The 26,363-nt window shown below is 41.4% G+C and overlaps 1 protein-coding gene across 1 annotated transcript in view; it reads right to left on the bottom strand.

Annotated features, from left to right (window-relative positions):
* ATP6V0D2 (ATPase H+ transporting V0 subunit d2) overlaps positions 1-26,363 on the bottom strand; it is a 358,513-nt gene that overhangs the window by 97,085 nt on the left and 235,065 nt on the right. The window contains exon 3 of the mRNA XM_044065990.1: positions 11,672-11,850. Coding sequence (XP_043921925.1) covers positions 11,672-11,850 — 179 coding nt within the window. The remainder of the gene's footprint in view (positions 1-11,671; positions 11,851-26,363) is intronic.

The raw sequence follows: 26,363 nt of genomic DNA, 5'->3' as shown, positions 1-26,363 counted from the left end.
TGTGAAACCTTGTTTAGTTACATTTATCTTGAATAGCTAAATAGCCTTTGTACTAAACAACAGGTTTGACAGACAACCTCAACAGTTCAAATAATACTCTGTTATACTAGATACAATTATTTTGTCTGTCATGACATGTCTAAAATAATTCTGACTCAATTCAAAACATTAGAGGCCATGAAAAATGCTAGTAGCAGTAGTAGTAGTAATACTAGTAATAGTAATGACAGTAGTAATAATAGTAATAGTGGTAGTAGTAGTAGTAGCAGTAGTAGTTGTAGTAGCAGTAGTAGTAGTCATACTAGTAGCAGTAGTAGTAATAATAGTAATAGTGGTGGTAGTAGTAACAGTAGTAGTAGTGGTACTAGTAGCAGTTGTAGTAGTAATAATAGCAGTAGTTGTAATAGCAGTTATAGCATTAGTGGCAGTAGTAGCAGTAGCAGTAGTACTAATAATAGTAGTAGTAGTTATAGTAGCAGTAGTAGTGGTACTAGTAGCAGTAGTAGTAGTAGTAATAGCAGTAGTAGTAATAGGAGTAATAGCATTAGTGGTCATAGCAGCGGTAGCAGTAGTAGTAGTAGTAATAATAGTAGTAGTAAACATAGCAGTAGTAGTAGTTGTAGTAGCAGTAGTAGTAGTGGTACTAGTAGCAGCAGTAGTAGTAATAATAGCAGTAATAGCAGTAGTAGTGGTAGTAGTAGTAGTTGTAGTAGCAGTAGTAAAGTGCTACTAGTAGCACTAGTAGTATTAGTAGCAGTAGTGGAAGCAGCAGTAGTAGCATTAGTAGTGTTATTAGTGGTAGTTTGCAAATGATTTGTTCCTTAGTCCATTTTGCTGAGAATTAATATACGCTAATTAAAATATGCACTGTTTTTAAGCTGGTTATCTAAGTAAGGGAATGGTAGGGATGAAAGCCCTCTTACATGAGAAGCCCAAATGCAGGTTTGTCACCTTCATTCAAATACCACTCATTTCATATTATTTGAGAAAGAAGCATTCAGTAAAATAAAGATTAAAATAACAATCATTCATTCATTTGGACTGGATGCAATAAAAGGAAAATAAGTTTATAATGATAATTTTAACCTTGAAAGATTTAAGCCAAGTCTCCAGGCAGAATTAGAATATTTGGATCACTGGCAGAAACAGAGATGGACAAAATGACAGCAAGAACTATCTTAATGCAGTAACTACTGCAGCATCAGATGCTGAAATCCCCACAGGGGGAAGAGACCAAGCAGTGTAGTTTGGCTAGATGACATTAAAAGACATGGGCAGGAATAAATAAATCAGAGAGGTAATCACAAGGAGTTGAGAAAAGAGACAAGATGATGGAGGAGAAACAAGTGAAAGACTTCTATCAAAAGGCAGAAGAATGAGAAGCCTCTCCGAAAAAGAGAAAGAAGCAAACACAGACAAGGAAAGGATCTATGACAATGAGGGGTGGTGCATCAGATGTTTCAAGTGACTCAGAGGGGAACTGTTTGACAACTGAGGGAAAAGCAAGCTGGAAAGAAGGATTTATCATGGATGGCAGAGTCAGAGAGGTAGAATGCAGGACTACAGAAGGAAAGAAAGTGGCGACAGAAAGACGCAATTAAGTGGAAGGAATGGCTACTGAAAGGCAGGCAGCTGTGGGCAGGGCAGGAAGGATGTATTACATGAAACAAAACCTTACCTTGTAAACATGTACGGAGGAAAACACCCTTAAAAACTTTATAAAAAATGGGAGGAGCTAAATCAATTATCAGGACAATTACAGGTAATGTAGTCAAGGGGGCATAGGAGAAAGCCTCAAAGGTAAAAAATATATTTTTATTACTACTTAATGATGTATAATAAACAGTAATAAACATAAGTTTAATATCTAAGTCTATGAACAAATTAATGATAATAGCTGATTTAACAATTAGGGACATGAAAAGGAATGTATGGGAGAAACAGGAACAGTCAGGTGGAGAATGAGCAGCATGCAAATGTGAAATAATGGAGGGAGGTGATTAAGTAACACAGTAAAGTAAACAGCAGTAATCATACTAATAATAATAATAATAATAATAATGAAATAAAAATGCTGGAGCATCACAAAATGGCGATGGCACACCAGACTGATGATCAACAGTGGAGAGGGGTGACCAATGAATGGGAATGTTGTGATATAAAAAGACTGTAACATTACTACTGGGTTGACATGCAATCTTGTATTGTGAGGGACAGTGGAAGGGAGAAAAAGTAAGTCTTGAAAAGCCCACATCCAGGGCATACCCTTGCACATGCAAGAACCAAGAGGCAGGAATCCAGAGGTTAGGTTTGGGGATGAGAGATCTGGTCGTAGGCAGACACCAAAGAACACAATGTTTACTGCAGTGCTGGCCCAGAGGAAGGGCAATGACAGATGGCAACAACTAGGAAAGCAGGGAATGTTGGGAAAAAGCAACAAATAAAATACAGATAATTACGGGGAACACTGGGGCTTGTCAGATCCCATCAGAAGAAGGTTAATACATGAAATTTTAAATAGGATGTGGGGAAGCAGTGCTTATTACATGAAACAAACCTGAAAATCAAAGATGTAGAGAAGATAATGAGATATGACTATCCAAATGAAGAAATGGAGAATGGGGGGGGGGGGGGTAGCAAATGTATTTCATAGTGGGCTTCTGATAAAAAAGCAGGGTAGAGAGATGGATCATCTGGCAGAGAATGATGAAGGTGAATGCTGGATTACAGGATATATATATATATATATATATATGCACCAAACAGGGATGAAGAAGGATTCTACAAGAACTTTTTTGCTAGTTGGGTACAGACAAGAAGGTAAGGAAATGAGATAACTGAGGGGGGGCTACAATGTCATGACAGAAACAGAAAAATACAGGTTATATGGAAGGAGGGAGTAAAACAGAAAGATAAAAAAAGAACTAGCCCAAGGAATGAGGCTGGCTGGACATATGCTGGGAAAGAAAGCCAACCAAGTGGGAATAAACCTTCATAAGAAACACTTTGGTACAGGTAAGTAGGCTAGACAGGATCTTAGGGAAGTTAAACCTAATAGAAATAATATATGAGATCCAAATACAGGAAAAAGACATACCAGGTCATGCAGTAGTGAGACATAAGCTAAGTGTGCAGGAACAAAAGCAATGAGATTGGGTAGGAGCTGGGTTAGCTATAAATGGAAAGAGATGGGACAAGAAAACATTACATTGCCTAGTAAAAGAATCATGAAAGGACAATATGAAAGACAGAGACAAGCTGGAAGAGTACTGGTGGGATGGGATCAAGGTCACTTAAAGGGGACAACTGATGAGCACAGAAGGGAAGAAGGAAGGGTGATTGTGGATCTGGTGAGAGAGACCTAGAAGTGGTAGAGAAGAAAGCCAGAAGAGATGAAAGTAGAAGGGAGGCACTACATATCACAGAAAGAGCAGTGAAAATGGAAGTAGAGGGTAAAATTATTACAGTGCAAGAAATTCAACAATGGTATTGAAGGGACTACGGATGGATAGCTTGGAAGGACTAAGGGGAACAGCTAGCCAAGAAATATAAGAAGAAACACACAAAGAGGGGGGCACAGTGGATAAGGGGACAAGATGGACAATATTTAGAAGAAGAAGAACTAAACAGGGAAAGATTTAAGGAATACTACAGGGAGATTTACAAGAAACAGGAAGGGTCAAAGGTTTCAGAATGGAAATGGGGAAAGAATGAGATATATACTGGAGAAAGAATGAAAAGACTAGCTGAATGTGAAGGTGACAATGGATAAGAAAAGGAAAGCCATATACCAGATGAACAAGAGGAAAACTGGAAGGCCAGATGTATGTCCCCTAGAATTCTACAACTGTGGAGGGGAGAAAATATGGAAAGTCTTACAGCAGGAGTACATGAGAATACAAGACTTGGGCAAAATGTATAAAAGCTTCAGGAAGACCAGGATAGCCATGATACCTTAATGAAGAGGAAAAAGGGAGGACATGGGAAATTATAGGCCCATCTTTTTGATTAATGCAGACATTAATATTTTGGCAAAGCTATTGGCAGGAAGTCTGGGTGAAGTATTTACAAAAGTAATATAAGCAGGGTCAAATGACTTTGCGAAGGGGAGGAAGGCCGAAATCATGCTGGTACCTTCTGGAATTCATGCACAGGGTAGAAAAAAAGCAAGAAGGGAAAGGTATGATTGTACTCTTTGACCTACAGAAGTTCTTTGATATGGTGAGGTGGAAATTCATATGGAAGACTCTGCAGCAAAGACAGATAGGGGAAAAAGTTTCTACACTGTATACAGACCATATACCAAGACCCAGAAACTGAAATACTCATAAATGGAAGAGTATCTGAGGAGACAAGGATAGAGAGAGGGATTAGACAGAAGTGCCCGATTCCCCCAGGTCTGTTCACACTTGTGATCATGAAACTAGAAGTGGAAGTGAGACACACATTACAATGCTTGAATAAAAGGAGGTAATATCTCAGTTTCTGTTGCATCCAGATGACTGTATGCTAATGTCAGAGGGTGTGGCTGCTACAGTGAGAATTATAGGAGAAACATTCACATAGTTTAGGGAAATGGTGTGACTTAGGTGCAACAATGAAAAGACAGTGGCATTAGGAAAAAGGGGGGGGGACTGGTGCGATCAAATAGGCAGAGTGCTCCAATTACCTTGGGCATTAGTTTGGTAACTTAGTGAGAGAAAAAAATGGAGAAAAATGTAAAGGATGGAGGAAAGGTAAGGGATACTCTACAGAGGGAAGTTGGGAATCTTATGCATTGCCTTAGAGAATTAATGCAGCAAGGATGATGATATATACCACCAATAATCCTCCATCAACTGTGCAACATACAAATAGACCAGGGAAAAAAGGGTACAGCAGATGCAAAAACACAAGAAAGACTGGGTCAACAAAGGTAAGGAGAAAAATGTGAGCAAGGCAAAAATGAGAGTGAATAAGAAAAGGAGGGTGGGCTGGAGTCTCCCACCATAGCTTTCAATTGTCCAGATTTTAGCAGAATGTCCAAAATTTTTTGCCTCATCTGTCGGCCCATTCCTCATAAAATTTGTGATTTTCTTGCAAATCACTGAAGGTTGAAGTCACTAAAATAGTGACAGATATTTAAGTTTCAGGCTTTATATCCTTCTGAAAATGCACGTTAACACAAAACCTCTTATTCCACCAACTTTGTAAGTTCATAAGAGCAATGTTTAAAATCTGTCCCTATTTTTAGACTGTCATCCCTGCATTAGTTTTGGCTCTGTCCAGAATTCTTGCTCCAAGAGGTTGAAAGGTATGTCTCCTGCATATCGCTACATATGCATGAACGGTTTCCTATGAAACCGTTGAAGTAACATTACATCGACTCTCGGAACATCGAGACTACTACATCGAAAGCTGAAATCAGCGAAAACGAAAACCATCGAGTTAGAGAACATCGAGTTTACGGAACATGTATTACCATGACACATAAATAGGCGTGTTTCCTTTGCAATTTCGATATGTTGGAACTCGATGGTTTTCGTTTTCTCTGATTCCAGCTTTCGATGTAGTAGTCTCGATGTTCCGAGAGTCGATGTAATGTTACTTCGATGGTTTCATAGGAAACCGCATGAACACATAACATCCTTCACTGGATTGAAACAAAACGGAGGGTCATTGTGCAAAAAAGAGTAAGGGAGGCATGGAGAAGCTTACTAATTGACATGACTGAAGTAGCACTAGAAGAACTGGGGTGAATGAAATTGGATGAAGGGAACCTCAAAATCTGTTTGGAGCACAAAGGTGGAACGCAATGATAGGGAAGAAAACTGAAGAAATTTGCTGGAGGTGCGGGATAGTTCAAGATGGTTTGGATTTGGTATGAAGGAAAAAGATTGTGGGGAAAGATTTGAAACAATAGTGGAGTTAATTCAGAAATACTGAATACTAGAGGCCCACTGGTAAAACTATTTGCTACATGAGAAAATAATGCAGAGAAGGCAACAGGAAAAAGACGCAGGTAGGAAGAGAAGGAAATAAGAAAGAAGACAGCACCCTGGCCAAAATGAAAGAGGTTAGGGAGGAAAACAACCAAACAGATCTATCTATGAAACATTAAGGGAAAAAAGAAGAGTTAGAAGATAGAATGAGAAAGAACTGGGAAAGAGAAGAAGAATAGAAGGCAGCTGCAGGGTACTGGCATAAAAGAAGTCAAGCAGTGACACACATGCAAGAAGTACACAGAATGTAAGACCAAAGCCAGAGAATACTCCATAGATAAGGGCTAACCTCTATGAGATTGATAAGGGAGAAAGGAGAACAGTTGGTGCTGAAGGTATCAGCAGGAAGAGACAAGTATGATGCACATGTTCTGGGACTGTGGGTGGGCACAAGAAGCCTGGAAGCATGCACAGAAGATTTTTTTTTGGGGGGGGGTCGTATTTCAAAAGAAATCAAAATGTACTTGAGAATTCTTTATATGGCGCTTAAAAAAGTTTCATGTACATGGGGAGAAGATAGCAGAAATTTACTAGAATGAGAAAAGGAGAGGAGGGAAAAGTCAAAAAGCAAACAAAAGAGGTATTAAACTACAAGAGTAATGATTATACCAGCTGGAGTGACTAAGTGAACCAAAATGGAAATGGGGGGGGAAGGGAAAAAATATGGATAGGGTATGAAAAGAATCAGATACCGTGCACCATGCACAAGGACTGAATATGAAAGTAGTACTGTATGGAATTAATAACGTTTAAACAAATATCCCCCAAGTCATACTTCATGGAAGAAATAAGTGATCCTCACATTAATTTTATATTCAGTTTAGTGCTTTTGTCCTCCACATCAGGACTTATTCAGAATAAACAGTTCCAAATAAGTCCTGATTTCAAGGAAGAGAGTGCCAAACTGAGTGAAAAATAAAGTGAGGTTCACTTCATTGTTTCACAGACTACATTTTTTTTTTTTGGAATAGACTGACTTAGTAAGTACTTTGGCACATCTTACCTGATTTGTATTTGTTTGATAATAAAATTATGTTTTGTGGTCTATTTTGTATGAAAATTTAATAAGCAATTAAAGATAGTGCAGAGGATGAAGTATATACATGGAAGAGATAATAACAGATGTATATAGGTGAGAGGGGTCTATATCACGTAATTGAAATACGTATTCATTGAATACATATTCATCGAACTCTAAACATTGAAATTCATTTCAGTGAACCTCAGACTTTTTTCCAGGGTTAGGAACCACTTGCCAACTAGCACTCCAGAACACACACCTCACTAAATCAAACCCACCTAACTGGGGGGGCTTTCGCCTCCCACACCCCCCTAACTATATACACTAACTCTGAAATCACACTATAGTGAGGAAAAGGGCAAAGTTGTGATGGCCAAGTGCTTCCTAACCCTGGGAAAAAGTCTGGGGTTCACTGACACGAATTTCGATGTTTAGAGTTCGATGAATACATATTCAATGAATAGGGTCTATATCACATAGTCAAACTGTCATAAGTTTGACTATGTAAATATCAAACCCGGCAGTTCAAAATGGAAGAACTTTGAAGACTCAGAACAGCAATTTTTTTCCCTGGGAAAAAAATTGCTGTTCTGGTACAAAATGAAAAAAAAAAAAACGAACACTAAAAACTCTTCCTAATGTGGGGGGCTTCACTGTGCCCCCCCCCCACCCCCCTACATAAATATACTAACTCCGAGATCGCAACACAGTGGAGGAAATAGCAAAGACGCAGAAACGGTCCACCGAATGTTTTCCCTGTGAAAAAATTTGGTGTTCCGCGGCTTTGCTATTTTGAGATTTTGAATTTCCACTTGCCAACTAGCACTCCAGAACACACACCTCACTAAATCAAACCCACCTAACTGGGGGGGCTTTCGCCTCCCACACCCCCCTAACTATATACACTAACTCTGAAATCACACTATAGTGAGGAAAAGGGCAAAGTTGTGATGGCCAAGTGCTTCCTAACCCTGGGAAAAAGTCTGGGGTTCACTGACACGAATTTCGATGTTTAGAGTTCGATGAATACATATTCAATGAATAGGGTCTATATCACATAGTCAAACTGTCATAAGTTTGACTATGTAAATATCAAACCCGGCAGTTCAAAATGGAAGAACTTTGAAGACTCAGAACAGCAATTTTTTTCCCTGGGAAAAAAATTGCTGTTCTGGTACAAAATGAAAAAAAAAAAAACGAACACTAAAAACTCTTCCTAATGTGGGGGGCTTCACTGTGCCCCCCCCCACACCCCCCTACATAAATATACTAACTCCGAGATCGCAACACAGTGGAGGAAATAGCAAAGACGCAGAAACGGCCCACCGAATGTTTTCCCTGTGAAAAAATTTGGTGTTCCGCGGCTTTGCTATTTTGAGATTTTGAATTTCCACTTGCCAACTAGCACTCCAGAACACACACCTCACTAAATCAAACCCACCTAACTGGGGGGGCTTTCGCCTCCCACACCCCCCTAACTATATACACTAACTCTGAAATCACACTATAGTGAGGAAAAGGGCAAAGTTGTGATGGCCAAGTGCTTCCTAACCCTGGGAAAAAGTCTGGGGTTCACTGACACGAATTTCGATGTTTAGAGTTCGATGAATACATATTCAATGAATAGGGTCTATATCACATAGTCAAACTGTCATAAGTTTGACTATGTAAATATCAAACCCGGCAGTTCAAAATGGAAGAACTTTGAAGACTCAGAACAGCAATTTTTTTCCCTGGGAAAAAAATTGCTGTTCTGGTACAAAATGAAAAAAAAAAAAACGAACACTAAAAACTCTTCCTAATGTGGGGGGCTTCACTGTGCCCCCCCCCCACACCCCCCTACATAAATATACTAACTCCGAGATCGCAACACAGTGGAGGAAATAGCAAAGACGCAGAAACGGCCCACCGAATGTTTTCCCTGTGAAAAAATTTGGTGTTCCGCGGCTTTGCTATTTTGAGATTTTGAATTTCCTAGTTCAAAGTTTCGGCGTTCAGACAATTCTGCATCCAAACTAATAATATAGACCCCAGTGAATACGTATTTTGATTAAGTGATATAGTCCCAGTGAGAGACATAGCAATGTAAGTCCAACTGACCGACAGAAAAACTTGAAGGGTGGGCTGCATCAAAACTGAGGAAGTGGAATGTTGCTTGGTAGAATGGTAGGACACAGAGGGCTGTGATTTGATGGCTGAATCAGGAATTAGGTAACTGGCTAGGGAAGTTCATCAAGAGTGTGTTATGGATCCAGTACTCTTTGTTGATGACACAAAAAAAGGAGTTAGAAGTTAAAATGTGTGGAAAAGTCTAAGGGATTTTTAAAGGCCATTTGGAGGTCATTACAGATAAAAGTACTGCAGTTGTGCTGCAACCCTACTGTCAAGTATCAGTTGGATGGACTGAAACTGATGGAAAAGATCAGAAAAAGTATCTGGATGAGGGTGTTGATCAGGGCTGTAACAAGGGAAAGGTGAAAGTGGCAGCTGTCGCACGTACAAGGAGTTAAGGAGCACAAACTCTAGCTTTGAATAGTGGCTGTCTGGCCCCTCCCTGGAAGTATAGCATTATCAAGCAGCCCTTAAGCAGGCATGATCATATATGCACACAATAGTTCTTTGTTTGTACTGTATGAATGAAATTGCTTATGCATTTAAGCCAAAGTCAGTGAAGTGACTGAAGTCCTTCTTTAATTGAAGTCCTCTGGTTGAAGGCCATTTTCTGGGTCGTCAGCTATGGCTAAGAGGCTGAGGAGATGCCATTTGTTAACAATGATCTAGCAAAATCTCTGGTGTTGATCTCAAAGCTGGAAAACCAGGACTATAGAGAGAAGGTACAGCATACTGTGTCCTCAGGGGGATGGATTGGAAATCAAAGAGGTAATTGCTTCTGCTGTATTTGGCAGTAGTCTGCTATTATATGCATTTATGGAGCTTATAAGAACACAGATGAATCAGGCTGTTGACCAAAGTCCAAACAAAAGCCATCAGATGTTGTGTGAGATAGACTGAACAGTGCATGATAAGAAATTAGAAGAGTTGGAGTTCACCTCATTTGGGATTAGAAGAGGTCATATGATGCCTATATCTCATTTAATCATTAAATGAAATAGTTGAATTACAAAACATCAGCCTACAAATATCGAAATTCAAATTATCTAAAACAACACACTTGCAAACTAAAATGCATTTGCAGAGGGGGACAAGCCCCCTTGTAACTCCCCCATTGGGGGCTGTATCATTATACCCCATGCTAGTTAAATAAACCCACACCAAGATCATACAAAATCAGGAAGAAGGGAAATTCCCACTCCCTTATACAATCCAACCTCCTACAAAGTAATAAAAGCATTTTGTGATCATATGACTATTCAATCACTTCTAGTGGCATTAAGCAGATTTCATTTTCTGAATGCTTGTCCAGCAAGAAAACGGGTCTATATTATAACATTGAAGTCTTAAAACTTTGAATGTTATAACATCGAACCCTATGCACTGAATTCTGAAAATAGCGAAGCTGCAGAATATTGAATACTTTCCTAGGGAAAGAATTCAATGGGCCATTTCTGCAGCTTTGGTATTTCCTCGACTGTGGAGCGAAGGTTATGGACCGGGTTAAGGTAAGTGTGTGAACGAAGGTGAGTGTGTGATAGGGACCTTAGGGTTAGGGAGCAGGTAAGGTGAGTGTGTGATAGAGACTTTAGGGTTAGGGAGCGGGTAAGGTGAGTGTGCGATAGGGACTTTAGGGTTAGGGAGCGGGTAAGGTGAGTGTGTGATAGTTATGGACCTTAGGGTTAGGGTTGAGTTAAGGTAAGTGGATAGCTAGTAGTGTATGTATGGTTTAGTGTAGGGTTTTGTGAAGTGTATGTGTGTGGATTATTTATTTTGGTGTGCTTGTTTTGTGTGTATGTTTGTTGGAACAGCAAATTTTTTCCCTGGGAAAAAATTCACTATTCTGACTGTTCGATTTTATGGTCTTTCGACCGAATGGGTTTTATTATAACATTCAAAGTTGTAAGACTTCGATGTTATAATATAGACCCCAAGAAAACAACCCACAGGACATGATATAGATACACAAGATCATGTCAGCAAGAAATGAAAGCTCCACCCTGCACATGAAGGATAGGAAGAAGAGGGGCATAGACAACAGGTTTTACAGACTAACTACTTCCTGAATATTTAAAAATACTTCACAGAGAAGGCAATGAACACATGTTGAAAATGAGGAAATCCAGACACACATGCAAGAGGGCATGGGTCAGGTGGAGAAAGGGTGAGGGAGGGAGGAAGGGATGGAAACAAGATAGAATGTTAAATGTATTTTAATATCAGAATAAATATATCAACTCCTTCCTCACACTGTGCAAAAGTATTTATTTTGCATACTCTGCTGTGCTTCACTGCTTTCCTGGCACTATAAATGTGGATATTATATTACACAGCAAGTTGAGATGTGGCTCTTATCACCCAACAGGCTGGACACCTCTACCCTGATCTATAGTGTATGCCCTGCAGATATGAACCATCTACACATAGTGTGACATTATTTTGATACATAGATGCATGATAACTGTGTAGAAGCACATTTATATAAGTGCTTATAGAGTACAGCAAGCTGGGTATGAATGATGTAAAGAAACATTATAGTGAATTTGTGTTTTCATACCTAGGGGAGTATCGACTAGAATTGCATTGAAGAGCTCTGCAGCTGTTTGAGCAATGCTGACAGCTTCCATCTGCTCAAAACTGCCCAAAGGGTGACATTTGGGTAGAAGTTCAGCTATTGGTCTTCCCCGTAGAGTGCCAGTAATCAGTAGAATCACATTGTCAATCATATAGCTGTATCTGCGGTTGGACAAGACAAAGACATATGAATCAATTAAACAACATATTGACATTTTATAATGACTAGTAAGACATGATAAATTCAGTGAACAAGTCTTTGTTACTAATTTTCAGTTTCACCTCATAGCTGTCAAACATATCATTATAGTTTTTAATTGGCTAGGTTTCTGGTCTGCTACATGAATTGAGGGATTTAAGAATAGTACCTTCAACATTACATATTACAGTAAAACAAGCAAAGAAATGGTGCGTTTACCATCGGGTATTCCACTTAAAACTGGTAACCTAAAAACTTAACTGAGTGGATGAAGGAACAGGCAGCACAAAAAGTTCAAAATATAAAGTATATTTATTTAAGCATTTAAAAATAAAAAATAAAAAAAATATTTATAATTTTAAATGGCTAAACAATGGTACTTTAGTTCATTTTAAGTAACACATCAACTTAAAGAGAATAATTCAAAAGGAATAACTGGAAAGACAGTGTCACAGCTGTTAATGTTGCTGATTCATAACTTAACTCCAGTTCTGTTCCTGGCTGGAGTAGCTTCTGCATGGAGGATTAGCATTCTTTCTTTGTCTGCATGTTTTTTTTTTGTCAGGTGTTCCAGTTTCATCTCACATCTCAAAGTGTTACCATTGTTGAATTAGTGAAGCCCCTCTCCAACACTGCAGTGGTCCATTACTTGTCTATCTCTCTCCAGTTACTATAAATACTGCTCAAACCTTCTAGTATATAAGCTCTTTTCTTCTTTACTTTTAGATTTAATTTAAAACTTTTATTTCAGATTTTATTACACAAACTCTGGTGGCTGTTTGCTAAACAAAATAGTCTCACATTGAAAAGAGACTTAGCATGGGCAACAGTAAACTTATCTTCCTTAGAAACATTTAGTGTAATGCACTGAATCTCAATCTCATATTCATTGAAAATATATCTGGCCAGTGGCAGAAGAAATATACTTTGGGCTGTGCTGTTTTCAAATAATGGGCTCCCGGCACACATTTTAGGACCATGCATAAATACATGTATTCTTTGGTTCACCTTCCTGATTGTAATAATTTATATTTATTGCTCAACATTTGTTAGAATACATTTTAAATGTGTAGTTCTGAACACTTTTTCCAGTAAGCCATGAAATAAAATGTATGTATGAACCAATAATGACAAAAGTACCACTTTCAGAATATTTCAGCCATAAAAGACTACTCAAACTACCATCATTATAATCTATCAAAATTTGTACTCAGTAATCATGGCCACTTTATTGATTGTATACATGCCTGATTGTGATAAAAATGCACTCAGTAAAGTATTCCAATTCAGAACTGAAAAAGTTCCTATGAGACGTTGGGATGAAAGTGCTTAACTGTTGAACAAATAAAGTGGATTTCCAGTTTTAATTCCTGGTTGTTTGCACTTTGATTTATTTGCAGAAAATTTACTAACGCACAGTCTGCAGCTGGAAAACAACTTTGCATTTCAGTGATTCATCTAGAAGTGCAATACCTGTTGTCTTTGAAGAATTAATTGCATATGTTGCGCTACAAGAATGATGTGCTGGTAATAATTGCCATAACATTTCCTGAACTAGATCAGCTATGTAATAGGCAATGGCTGGCAAACAATGACAACAGGTTCATAGTTACTAGGCATGCAGTCCTGGTGACCATTAAGGAGCCTAGCCCAAATTCTGAGTTGCACCAAAACACTGTCTGGTTATGTGACTTACTCATGTCAGATGGTAGGTAAATGAAGCTGCAAAGATTCAAACCCTGTATCTTTGCCACAGGAAGACATTCATTAACAAGTCAGATATTTAGACCACTGAGCTAGCTGCCAGAACAGCATAATTTAGCTAAATGCAGAAATCCTTAATAATCCAGTCTGTATCACAGTAATATACGACAATGACTACAGAATAAATGCTGAAGATCAGATGGTTTTGATCATCACTCCAAATAATAATGCAGACTGCATAACCTGATAAATTTTATCCTCTTGCAGCTGCCTGAGACTGTAAAGAAACTACTGCAAAAATATATTACTAAAATACAATATGTTTAGACTACTAAAATAAAACATGACATGAATAGACTATATTATGCAATCCAGGCGTATTAGTGAATCAATTCATTCTTTAATGCAATGCATAAAGCAAAATAGTTATACAATTTTAATGCTGCAGCAGCTTTTATTCAACAATAAATACAAAAATTTGAAGTATTACTACATATAGTGCATTTTTTTGGGTGGGTTGCTTACATGCTTACAGAACACCTACATCTAATTTATGACCTCTTTATCTCTTCTGTCATTAAAAATAACTATCCACTCTGACATCACTCAGTACAGGCTAATAAAGCTGTATTGTTGTAGCAAATACCTTTAGAGTCATCATATTAGGATTATGAACAAATGGGACCCTATGCAGCATAACAGATCAGGCCCCTGACAGCCATATCAATATCTCATTACTTAGCTGTCTGTTCCCAGTTATCCTAAACACTGTTCAAACCTGTCAGTGTACATACTATTTTCTTCTTTACTTTTACAATTATCACAGAGATTTGGATTTCATTTAAAAAACTTTTATTTTAAATTTTACAGAAAAAAACAGTGGACTGGATTCACGAAGGCTTGCACTGAGTCTAAGAGTAGAGTAAGACTCTGTGCAGCCAACATGTCCGCTGAGCGATCCAGGAACAGCTGGTAGGGGCATGCAAGAGAGCTCCTAAAACAACTCTTACACAGACAGGGCTAGGATATGCAAATTACCTCAGTTGCAGGTGAAAGCTATGCAAATGAGGTAAATTTGCGATCCAGGAAACCCAAACCTGTCCGAGTAAGAGTAGTGTTATTTGCAGAAATGTACTCCGTTGACAACTGAGTACCGTTCTGCAAATAGCAAAACGGAGCCGTGACAGCCCCAAAAAAAGGATGCATCCAGTTGAGGAAGCATGCCAATGGCCAAAAATATGGCCATTGGCAATGTTCACTGATGCAAAATAAAAATAAAATATTTTTTTTATCCCGATCTCCGAACTTTAAGCGCAGCACAGCGCTGCGCAAATGTGCTGCACTCTAAAAACCAGAAAACCAATAATTAAAATCCACAAATATGGATGTTATTGTAATTCCAAATGTACAATGCAAGGCAATGGCAGTCTGAAGACAACATGGCTACCGAGTAGAGGTTGCTAAGGGGGGAAGCTCAGTCTAAGAGATGTAACCAAGCATTAGTAGGCAATCCTATGCAAATGAGGGTAAGGATAGTGAATCCCAAGTTTACATAGCAAATGAGCACAGTCAGTGGAGTGTAGGAGTATGATAAGGGGAGTATCAGAGTAGGAGATAGGTGACATCACGAGGGGGGTATGTATGAAAGAAGTGAAGCTTATTGGAGCAGAGTGGCATGTGTTTGCTGTCAGTTACTCATCACTGGAAGAGGTGTGTCAACAGGTACCCTAGCTAAAGGCAAGAAATTGAAGGTGTATGCCGTGGATAACACTAAAGTTTCTTGTTGAAGTGCTTGCAATGTGTTTGCGCGTGAGTGCGAGCCTGTATATCCGAGTAAGACTGTGTGCGCACGTGTACGCCTGTGTGCACGCGTTTAAGCCGGAGTAAGCATGTGGTTGATGAAATGTGTATAAGTGTGTATGCGCCTGTGTGCACACGTTTTAGCAAGAATAAGCAAGTTTTATTCCATGTAAGCATGTGTGCGCGCGTGTGAGCTGGTGTGCACGTGTTTGCACTTGTGTGTGCGCCGCTGCCCCCCTGAGGAAACAGAAAGGGAAAAGGAAACACAACAAATAGTAGGAAGTTAACCAGGGAGTACTAGCAGAGTTAGCAGGTGAAAACAATCAGAATCAGGCAATTACACAGGCAGTACACTAGCCCAGCCCAGCACTTAAAACTCTGCAAACAACATTCCACTATGTTTCTCTCAGAGACACTGCAACACTGCAGTAAGCTAATAGAAGTGAAAACTGAAAAAGCTTTACTGAGACAAAGAAATGTTAGGGGCTGCCATTGCTGTTATAAGGCGACATATGAAGCATACTGAAGGTGGTGACAATGTGAATGCTGCTGGAGAACCCACAGTGAGGAGATGGAGAAGAGTGTACAGGCCCAGGGTAACCTATCAGGGGCTACATGAGCTGGAGATAGTGGAGCGCTATAGAGTGGACAGAGACCTCTTGCAGCAAATTGTTGAGCTGTGCAGGCCATGCCTCACACACAGAACCAACAGAGGGGAACCCATCCCAGTGGAAACCAAGGTATGTGTTGGCCTAAGTATATTAGCAACAGGTACCTTCCAGAGACCAACTGGTGATATGATGGGGATATCACAGACATCAGCATCCAGGGTACTGCATCAGTTCCTGGATGCCATTTCAGCACATGTCGGTGATCATGTATATTTCCCCAATTCCCGTGAGGTATTGGCCAGCAATATGTGTCTCTTCCAGCAAATAGCGGAATACCCTGAGGTAGGGGGTGCAACAGACTGCACGCACATACGCATCAAAGCACTAGCCGGTGAGCGGGGTAGGGTCTACTTTAACCGCAAGGGCTTCCCCTCCATCAACTGCCAGGTTGTGTGTGATGCCCAGGGCATAATACTGAATGTGTGTGCTGGCTGCCCTGGAAGCTACCATGATTCCCATATCTAGCATCTGACACAGCTGTACCAGACATTTGCCAATGGGGACATCCCTCATGGTCACCTAGTGGGGAATGCTGGCTATGCACTGGAGCCATGGCTGATGACACCCATCAGAAATGCACACACACCTGAACAGGAATGCCATAATGAGGCACATGCACAAACACGAAATGTAATTGAGTGTGTGTTTGGGCTGCTCAAGTCACGGTTCTGGTGCCTGGACACATCTGATGGAACCTTGCAGTACTTACCAACTACATGTACCCAAATTGTCATGGTATGTGCTATGCTACATAATATGATCCTGCGAAAACAGCTGCAGCAGGAGCAGCATAGGCCTGGGCCAAACAGCCCCCCCACCATTGCCAAGGCCATCACAGGCAGAGCGTGACTCGGAGGAGAAACAACCTGAGCCTGCCCCAGTAGGCAGAAGGAGACGTGCCCAGTATGCTTTGGCCTTGGCAAAGAGGCAATGCATAGCGTATACACTGGCTCAGTAGGAACCCTGGAAATTATACCTCTCTCTGACCCGCACATATAGTAAAATGGATGCCTAACTTGACACTACCTGTTTTCAAACATGTATAGGGAGTGTAGTATATGCACCTGACATAGGCAGCCCTGCAGCATCACCTGAGGCATGATTGCCATGTGTTAAGCAATATAAAGTAGTGCTAAACAGCTTTTACCACCATTTATTATATGTAAACAAAATTGCACACACTAACTAGCACAACTGTGGTCAATGTTGAGCAATATTGGGCAATGTTCAGCAATGTTGGTTAACGTTGAGCAATGTTGGACAAGCTTGGTCTAAGTTGGGCATAGCTGAACAAAAGCCAACATGCTCATATTTGCTCTACTTGCCCTTAAGCAGTCTAGTCTGCACAGTATGAAAATATAAAGCAGTGACAGGCCTCGAACCCAGGATACTGTGCATTATAGTCATAGTACTAAACCATGACAGTATTTCACTGGTCAGCCTGTATGAAGAAATATTGATAAGTCTTTGCAAAGTATCTCATGGAAACCCTGCAGGCAGAGCAAAATCCCTGTTGAGTTATGACACAAAGGTGAGCCCTGCAGTAAGAATAGAACCTGATTTTCAACACACATATAGTATAAATGTTAATATTGGTCATGTTCACACACATCAACAAATGTAGTGGACTTCAACAGCAACATACTGAAAGGCCACACTGGGCATGTTCACACACTTGAATAAATGAGACAAATGTCAGGCAACAAAACACTGAAAGGCCAAACTGGGCATGCTCATACACTTAGGCTATGTCTGAGTACAGCAGTGGGCCACACATATCCGGCAGTTGCATGTGTTAACCCAGGAACCACTCACTATTCGCCAATCCGCCTTGTGCACACAGTTATATGACAACAGACACATATATAATATATTGGAACCCTGTCATAATAAAATGTGTTCTGCAGATACTTAGGTTGTTCATAGAAAGTGGGAAAGCAAAGAAGATAAAAAAACTGAAATCAGTTTCATCAATAAACAATGTGCATCCCGAACATTATCATAGGTTCATAGGTTGATAATAGGCTATCTGCCCTAGGGCATTTATAAGCCTAGCCAGAGTGTGTTTGGCTTTTGCAGCCCTGTTAGATTAGTAGACTGTGCCAGTGAATAGTAGGTCACACAAGATAGCCCTTTTACGTTTAGTTTATCGTGCCTCTGTCTAACAGGGACCCAGAAGAGATCCCAGGGGTAAACATACGATCGCCCATCCACTCGTCAAGATGTCTCCTGTAGGGAGTCAGTAGGGGGCTCTGCCTATGCAGGACTGGGATCTCATTCCAGAGTGACGGGAGCCTCTGGGATATGAATCTGTCCCTCCAGCATGTCCTATTAATATCTGTGCTGAGGTTTAAGTCCCTGGAACGTGTAGCTCTAAGGGATTCGGATATCCTGAGGTGGAGCATGTCCATTAATTCTGGGTTGGACATGGCTTTAAACAACAGGCACAGATCGCATCCGAGTAGGCGGTAAGCGATTGAGTAGAGCTGGAGTTACTTTAGCCAAACTGCACAGGGCATCTGTGTGAGTCCCTAGATCCACTTGGTGAGGTACTTTTGTGGCCATTACAGTTGCTGCAGGTGTCTGGTAAGGTACATCCCAAATGGGGCATTGTATCCCAATCATGGGCCTGATGAGTATAGGGGCACAATGACCTCACTTGATCTAGATGTGAAACCTTTTGGGATAAGGTGGGCTATATAAAAGGTCTGTCTAACCACTTTGGCAACGTGTTTGTCAAAGGCGAGATTACTAACTACTTGTGTCCCCAAATCCCTAATAACTTCTACCGTACTTAATGGATTACCACCTATGTGGTAATGTGTGGGCACATTGTTATTCCCAAAGGGGATGACTATGCATTTAATGGCATTTAACTGTAGGCCATGGCTCTGGCACCAGTTATCAATCTCTGTGAGATCCTTTTGGAGGATGCTTGTGCCAGCTGGAGAGTTGAATATGGCACACAGTTTGTAGTCATCTGCGAACATGGTCAGGCATATTCCTCCTGTGTTAGCCTGTACGTCAGAGAAATATATACTGAACAAGAGAGGTCCAAAGACTGAGCCTTGTGGGACACCACATGTAACTGGTGTAGAGTCAGACATGGCACCTGCAATACTGACCATTTGGGTGCTATCCCTGATCCAGTTAGCAATCCATCTTGTGACATATGTTTTGATATCTAAGCTGGTAAGCTTATGTATGATGCCCAAGTGGGGTATTGTGTTGAAGGGTTTTGCGAGGTCCAGTTAGGCTGTGTGGACTACCTTCCCTACGTCTATGGACCTGGTAACTATTTAGAGAAGTCAACCAGGTTCAGGAGGCAAGATCTGCCCACAACAAAGCCAAATTGAGTAGGATTCAGTGTCTGTAGGTTCCCGATGTCTTATAGGTTCATAGGTTGGTACTAGGCTATCAGCCCTAGGGCCTATACAAGCCTAGCCATAACAATTCCCTGGCTATTTCTTCCCACATTATTTACTTTCCTGGACCCCTGTCTAGCAGGGCGACTGATGTGATCCCTGGGGTGAATTTCCTTTCTCCCATCCAATCATCAAGGTTCCTCTTGAAGAGGTCCAAAGAGGCACTCTGCTTGACATGTATGGGCAATCTATTCCAGAGTCTGGGGAGTCTTTATGTATGACTTCCATGATGATATGCTCCATAGCTTTGCGGACCAGGCTAGTAAGGCTTATAGGGCGATAGTGTCCGGGGTCCATTGTGGCACCACCTTTGTGGAGTGGGACCACTGTTGCTGTACGCCATTCCTTGGGTACATATCCTGTAATAAGTCTGATACTGAACAGTGACTTAATGTGAGGGTTACGTTCGTCATGAAGCTCGTGTAAGATGCAGGCCGGGACACCATCCAGTTCCACTGATGCTGTGTTGTCTGCTTTGGAGAGGGCAACTGAACTTGTTCATCTGTGATGCCAAGGAGGCTACACTCTGTTTGGATGGACATTTGCTCATTAGGGGGGATGGGGGGGAGACATTTGCACTGAACCTGTTTGCCAGGATGTTGGCAATGTCTGTGGGTTTAGTGTATGTTTTGTCATTTTGCAGTAACTCATAGCATATCTGGGAGTTGCCACCCAGGTTCCTGACATAACTAAAGAAGGCCTTACGATTGTCCTTAGTGTCTGGTGCAATTTTCCTTTTGAAGCGGGCCTTAGATGAATTCATGAGTGATCGTAGCTTCTTGCTAGTACTGATCAGAGATGCCTTCCCTTTTTGGGATTGTGCTCTATCATGTAGTAGCCTCCTCCTTTTGTTGTATAGCTTATTTATGGCCAGGGTCCACCAGACAGGTCCCCTGCCTTTGGAGGAGTGAGTCTTGTTTTTATTTGGGATAGCACGATCTATGCATTCCAGTAGGTGTCCATAGAATGTATTTGTAAAGGATTCAGTGGTCTGAGCCATATTTACCACTGTCCCAGGGTCTTTGAAGGATATCACCTCAGTTTTGAGAAGTGTGACGTTTGCTTTTGAGAAGTTCTTCACCGAGATTACCTAGGATGGGGGTGGGGATGGGATATGGATGTCCAGTGAGATAAATGTATGGTCTGACCTTACCAATGAGGGGTATACCTCTGGTGTGGAACATAGAGTCCCCATGTTGGTGATGATCAGGTCCAATATGTTTTCCCCTCTTGTGGGTGTGGTGACCAGTTGTGCCATAGCATTTGAGTTTATAAATTCTAGCAACCATTGGTCGAGGGTGTTGGGGCTTGAGTAGTATTCCCAGTCAATGTTTGGGTAGTTGAAGTCACCCCATATAATGGTGTTTGGAGAGACCTTCATATTCTCCAGTGTTCCCAGGAAAGCTGAGTAGGGTTCCTGAGTTTGGGAGGGGGGTCTGTAGCAGGCTACAAACTGAAAGGCAGTTTTGCCCACTGTTAGTTGCACATGTATGGTTCCAATGCTTCGTGCAGTGCTACTAACCTGGAAGTGTGTGTATCTGTGATGTATATGGGTACTCCCCCTATTTTTGTTGGTTGGTCCAAGTCTTGTGGCTGAAAAGCATGGTATGAAGTATAACCTGGTAGTACTGGGCTGCTTTCGGGAGCCTGAACCAGGTGTCTGTTACTGCACAGATATCGACATTCTCCATACTGAGGAGAGTCTTGAATGCATGCATTTTGAGGTTTAGACATCTGGTGTTGAGCAGCATTACCCTTAGTTTCTTTTACCTTGTATTGTCTATGGAGGTGGGTTTGTCTTTTCAGCCTTGCCTAAAAAAGGCACTATGGGGGTGGCAAGAGCCTTAGCCAGTATTCGAAAGTCCAGGGGTGACAGGTGCAAGCCATCCATAGCGAAGCTACGTGGCATGTCGAGCATGTCATCCCAGGCTGACAGACACTGGATCCCCTTTGAATGACACCAATACATTAGCCAACTGTTAAAATTGATCAGTTTGTTTGTATACTGTGCCATCATTCTTGGTGAGGGTAAGATACTACACAAGGTCAAGGTCATACCAGCCTGGGCTGCATGATCAGAGAGCTCCTCTATGTCTCTTGTCATGTAGTCCAGGGAGGAACATCTGAGGTCATTCACACCAGCATGGACAATGATGGAGCCATATTCGTACTTGCTTTGGAGTGACCTGAGTGCATGTGTTATGTGGCGGATCCTGGCACCCGACAGACAGCTCAAAGTGACCTTCTCCTTGTTCAGCCTGGTGAGTGGGACATCAGTGCATCTGATAATAGAGTCACCTATTACAAGTGTATTAGGTGTGTTGTTTAGCCTTAAAGGCAGTGACTGTGTGCCACAATGACTTTGAGAACTATGTGATATGTGGGTATTGTTGTGGGGTAGCAGTTGTTTGGGTGTCTGCTTTGGAGGTCTCTGCTGCTTAGGCAGATTTTATTTAGAGCCTCTGAGTATGTTTTTGTGTGGTAATGTATTTTGTTTGCTGTCGCTATAGGTCTATGTGAGACTGGATTTGTGGTGTGTGTGGTTACCTTCACCACCTGATAGACTGTGCCAGTCATGGGTTGAGAGAGCTCAGCCTCCTGTTTGTCTATATAGTTGCATCTCTCACATATATCTGAGTTTGTTGGGAGGAGGAGAGGGTTGTCTGTGTACATAAGGCAGTTGTAGCATTGCCTTAAAATTCCCATATTCACCAGCTGGACCGGAGAGTACACACGAAACCGACCTTTGGACATGCCAGGATATTATGATGAAATACTCTGTTGACTGATCAAAAAGGATCAGTAGGGTGTTAAGTGTGTAAAAGAGTATAACAGGGGTTTAGTGCTCAGGTTTGTCGGTGTTTTGGAAAGATTATCTGCGAAGGAGTCCAGACAGAACCATGACACTTCCTTCAGCTATGTCATGAATAGCAATGTACACTCATATATGTCCTGAGTCAGGGCCAACTGTACCTGACTGACAATGCCGACACCCTGTCAGACAGGGCCATACATACATGCCCACCTCCCACTGACAAAAGGCCCTATCATCATACTAGGAGATATCACATGTACAGCTCCTTCCAAAGCCGAAAACATGGCATCAATTGGATGACATTGTTTCCCGATATGTGTCATAAGTGAACTGCAGAACAAACAGACCCTTCACCTGAACAGTCTGTTGAGCTACACCTTCTTTACAGGATCTGAAACTGTTGAATGTGTTACAGCAACATATGGCATACCCCACAAGTGTTGATGTACAACAGACCATGGGAACTATAGTCCTATAAGCCTATGACATCTGATCTGCAAGGCCATTGAGTCCATCATGATTGAAGTCATAAACAGAGGTACTGGAAGCCGACAAACACACAACCCTACCAACTTTGGTATGTTCATGGGCAGATCATGGTTCCCAAACCTGCTAGACTGTTTGCAAGGCAGCCACCCAGGACATACATCACTGAAAGGAGCTACACATGTCCCACATAGACTTTGAATAGCCCTTTATCAACATCCCAGACACATGTCGTATCCACAAAATCAACAATATGTGCATAAATATGTATTGTCATATGAAGGAATGGCAATTTGTCCACAGATAGATCACACAAGTTAAGAATTGTGGAGTCCTGTTCAAGCTGTTAACACCTGCTGACCCACATGGTTCATTCCTGGGATTGCATAAAACAAAGTGCACACACATTACCATGTCCAGTCTGATGATGTCAGCATCCTACAAATATAGCAGGAGAAAAGAAGCAACCCAATAAAGCATGTGGTGTGTCGTGTTAATGTGTATCTCTCTAGTGTCATAACATAGTTAGGTAGGGGTGTGAATCCTGCAATTGCTGAGTGTTTGTGGGGGTGTGTGTAGTTTCCTTTGAGAGGAGTGCCCTTTTTGGAGACTAGGAAAACACATTAAAAGAGGTAGATTCCTCTTTGGCAAGTCTGATGATGTCAGTATCCCACAAATATTGCAGTGGAAACAAATTTTCCCACTAAAACATATAGCGCATTGTGTTAATGCGTATTTTTCTAGTATCATAGCATAGTTAGGTAGGGGTACGAATCCTGCAATTGCTGAGTGTGTGTGGGGGGGGGGTATGTGTGTGTGTGATTTCCTGTGAGAAGTGCTCTTTTCGGAGACTGGGAAAACACATTAAAAGAGGTAAATTCCTCTTTGGCAAGTCTGATGATGTCAGTATCCCACAAATACAGCAGTGGAAACAAATCTCCCCAGTAAAGAATGTAGCGCATCATGTTAATGCATATCTCTTTAGTATCAAAGCATAGTTAGGTAGGGGTATGAATCCTGCAATCGCTAAGAGTGTGTGTATGTGTGTCCGTGATCTCCTGTGAAAAGAGTGCCCTTTTTGGAGACTGGGAAAACACATTAAAAGAGGTAAATTCCTCTTAGGCAAGTCTGATGATGTCAGTATCCCACAAATTCAGCAGTGGAAATAAATTCCCAATAAAGCATATAGTGCGTTGTGTTAATGCTATATCTCTCTGGTGTCATAACCTAGTTATATAGGGGTTTGGATCCTGCAATTGCTGAGTGTTTGTGTGTGGGGGGTGTATGTGTGTGATTTCCTTTGAGAGGAGTTCCCTTTTTGGAGACTAGGAAAACACATTAAAAGAGGTACATTCCTCTTTGGCAAGTCTGATGATGTCAGTATCCCACAAATACAGCAGTGGAAATCAAAGCTCCCAGTGAAGCATATAGCATGTCATGTTAATGCGTATCTCTCTAGTATTGTAACATAGTTAGGTAGGGGTTTGAATCCTGCAATTGCTGAGTGTGTGTGACACTGTTGGTCAAGGTGGTGTGGGTTTTGCTTTTACAACTGTATGACATATCAGTAAAACAACAGTATGTGCATTGCACACTTCAGGTATCTGTGTGGCAAATACATATATGTACATGTGACCTCAATTGGTATCTGTGTGGCAAATACATATATGTACATGTGACCTCAATTAGTTCATAGGTGTGAAGCCTGCTTTCTACATGAATACATCTGTTAACATTGACAGTTTGTGCTGCTGCTTCTCAGACCTTAGGTCACATATGTATGTATGTATGTGACAAGACCAGCCACTGTAGTGATCTGTGGCCTAGGTCATCTGTGTCACACACACCCATGACAGTTTCTATAGAATAGTGTGAGTGAGGGTTCATGCCTGGGGTATATTTCAGACATGTTCAAATACAACACAGTCTGTCAATAATGGGCATTCATTATAGGTGTACAACAACTTCGTGGGCATGCATACAGACCCCTTATTGCTTATGTGATACACTGAGGGACATCAGCATACCTTTGGAAATGTGAATACCAAAGAACAGATGACATAACATGTGGCTGTATGTACACATCTGTACCCCTGCTACATGTTGTGGGCTACTACCAATGTGGTACTGTCAGGATACCATGTATAGTAAATGTGGATGACTATGCTATAGTTGGCTTATAGCTTTACAGCATGGGTTGGTCAACAGGTATCTGTCTGTATGATACCCTTGTGGAGGATAAGTGTCTCATCTGGGGAATGCATTGTAGGCCACTGTATGCATTACCAGATGTAGACGGACATATCCCTAGTGTGTTTGCTTGTACCTAGGACGGCTACATGCCAAACAGGAGTGGTCCCAGGAATGGGTGGTGGTCAATACCACTGGTTACTGGTATAGTATAGTACCAGAAGGATTCAAATGCTACTGTGTATCCTACATCTGTGTGTCAGTTGTCAAGACATCATCTAACGATTGGTTAAAATCAGGCTGTTGAGGTTATGTATACTACCAGAATGCAAACCAGTGACCAATATTAACAGTATCACCCACAGCATAGTGTCAAACCATGTCATACACACATGTACCCAAGTTGTAACATATGTGTAGTAAAATGCATACTGGCCACCAATAGGAAATATGAAGTGTTAACACTGTGTAATACAGGGCATGTCACCCTTCCCATGTGTCCACTATGCACGTACATGCAGACAGTGCACCTGCACCATGTTCACAAATGTACACCTGCAAATCTGTACTGCACACATCACACACGTACCATCCACTCACCAACACATGCTGCCAGTACCACACACATCAGCCAAGTGGCACATGGTCGGACAATACGTTTTTGGAATTAACACTGGTGTAAACAATACTACATTGATAATCATAGCTTTAATGCATCATGCCTGCTCAGATATACCTACAAGGATATCATTACACTTTACTGCTGACAACATGCTAACATTGTTACACTAATATTAGGTCACCCTGTGCATCAGTACCATGTAAGCCTGTTCCTGCATCAATGTCACAGATGACAGTAGGTAGCACAGTTTCATCATATGCACAGGGTGTGTTATTGGTTTGCCCGAGCCCGACAATGATCCATCCAATCGACATGTATGTGTGTGTGTGAGGGACAACAGTATAGTATGGGTCAATGTTGATGTAATGTGTGTGTGTATGTTTTAGCCCTAGGTGTTTGGTTTATATGTGTGTGTCTGCATGCACACAGTTCCACCTTGTGGCTGCCAAATACGGGAGGTTATGGGACAGCCACAGACTGTACCTGCCAGGCTGTACAGATCACTGTATTTGGCCACGGACACAGTACCTGTGCCTAGCAGGGGTGCCACAGACAGTATCAGGTACTAAGCCAGACTGGGTACTATCGTCAGAGGCAGAGGGATGTCGACTGGACCCATGTCCCTGCTGGAATTGGCCAAAGCCATGTGCACGTGGTCATCTAGGACGGTCTATTGACAGCCCAGCCCCAACATTGCTGGGGCTGGTACTACCACTACGGGAGCGGCTGGGACTTGTGTGTCATCCACGACAACTGCCAGTTG

Source organism: Protopterus annectens, chromosome 3.part0 (genome assembly GCF_019279795.1).
Source record: "Protopterus annectens isolate FY-2018-M chromosome 3.part0, PAN1.0, whole genome shotgun sequence".
In the NCBI taxonomy this organism is placed as follows: domain Eukaryota; kingdom Metazoa; phylum Chordata; order Ceratodontiformes; family Protopteridae; genus Protopterus; species Protopterus annectens.
This window is presented reverse-complemented; position numbering and strand designations above follow the sequence as displayed.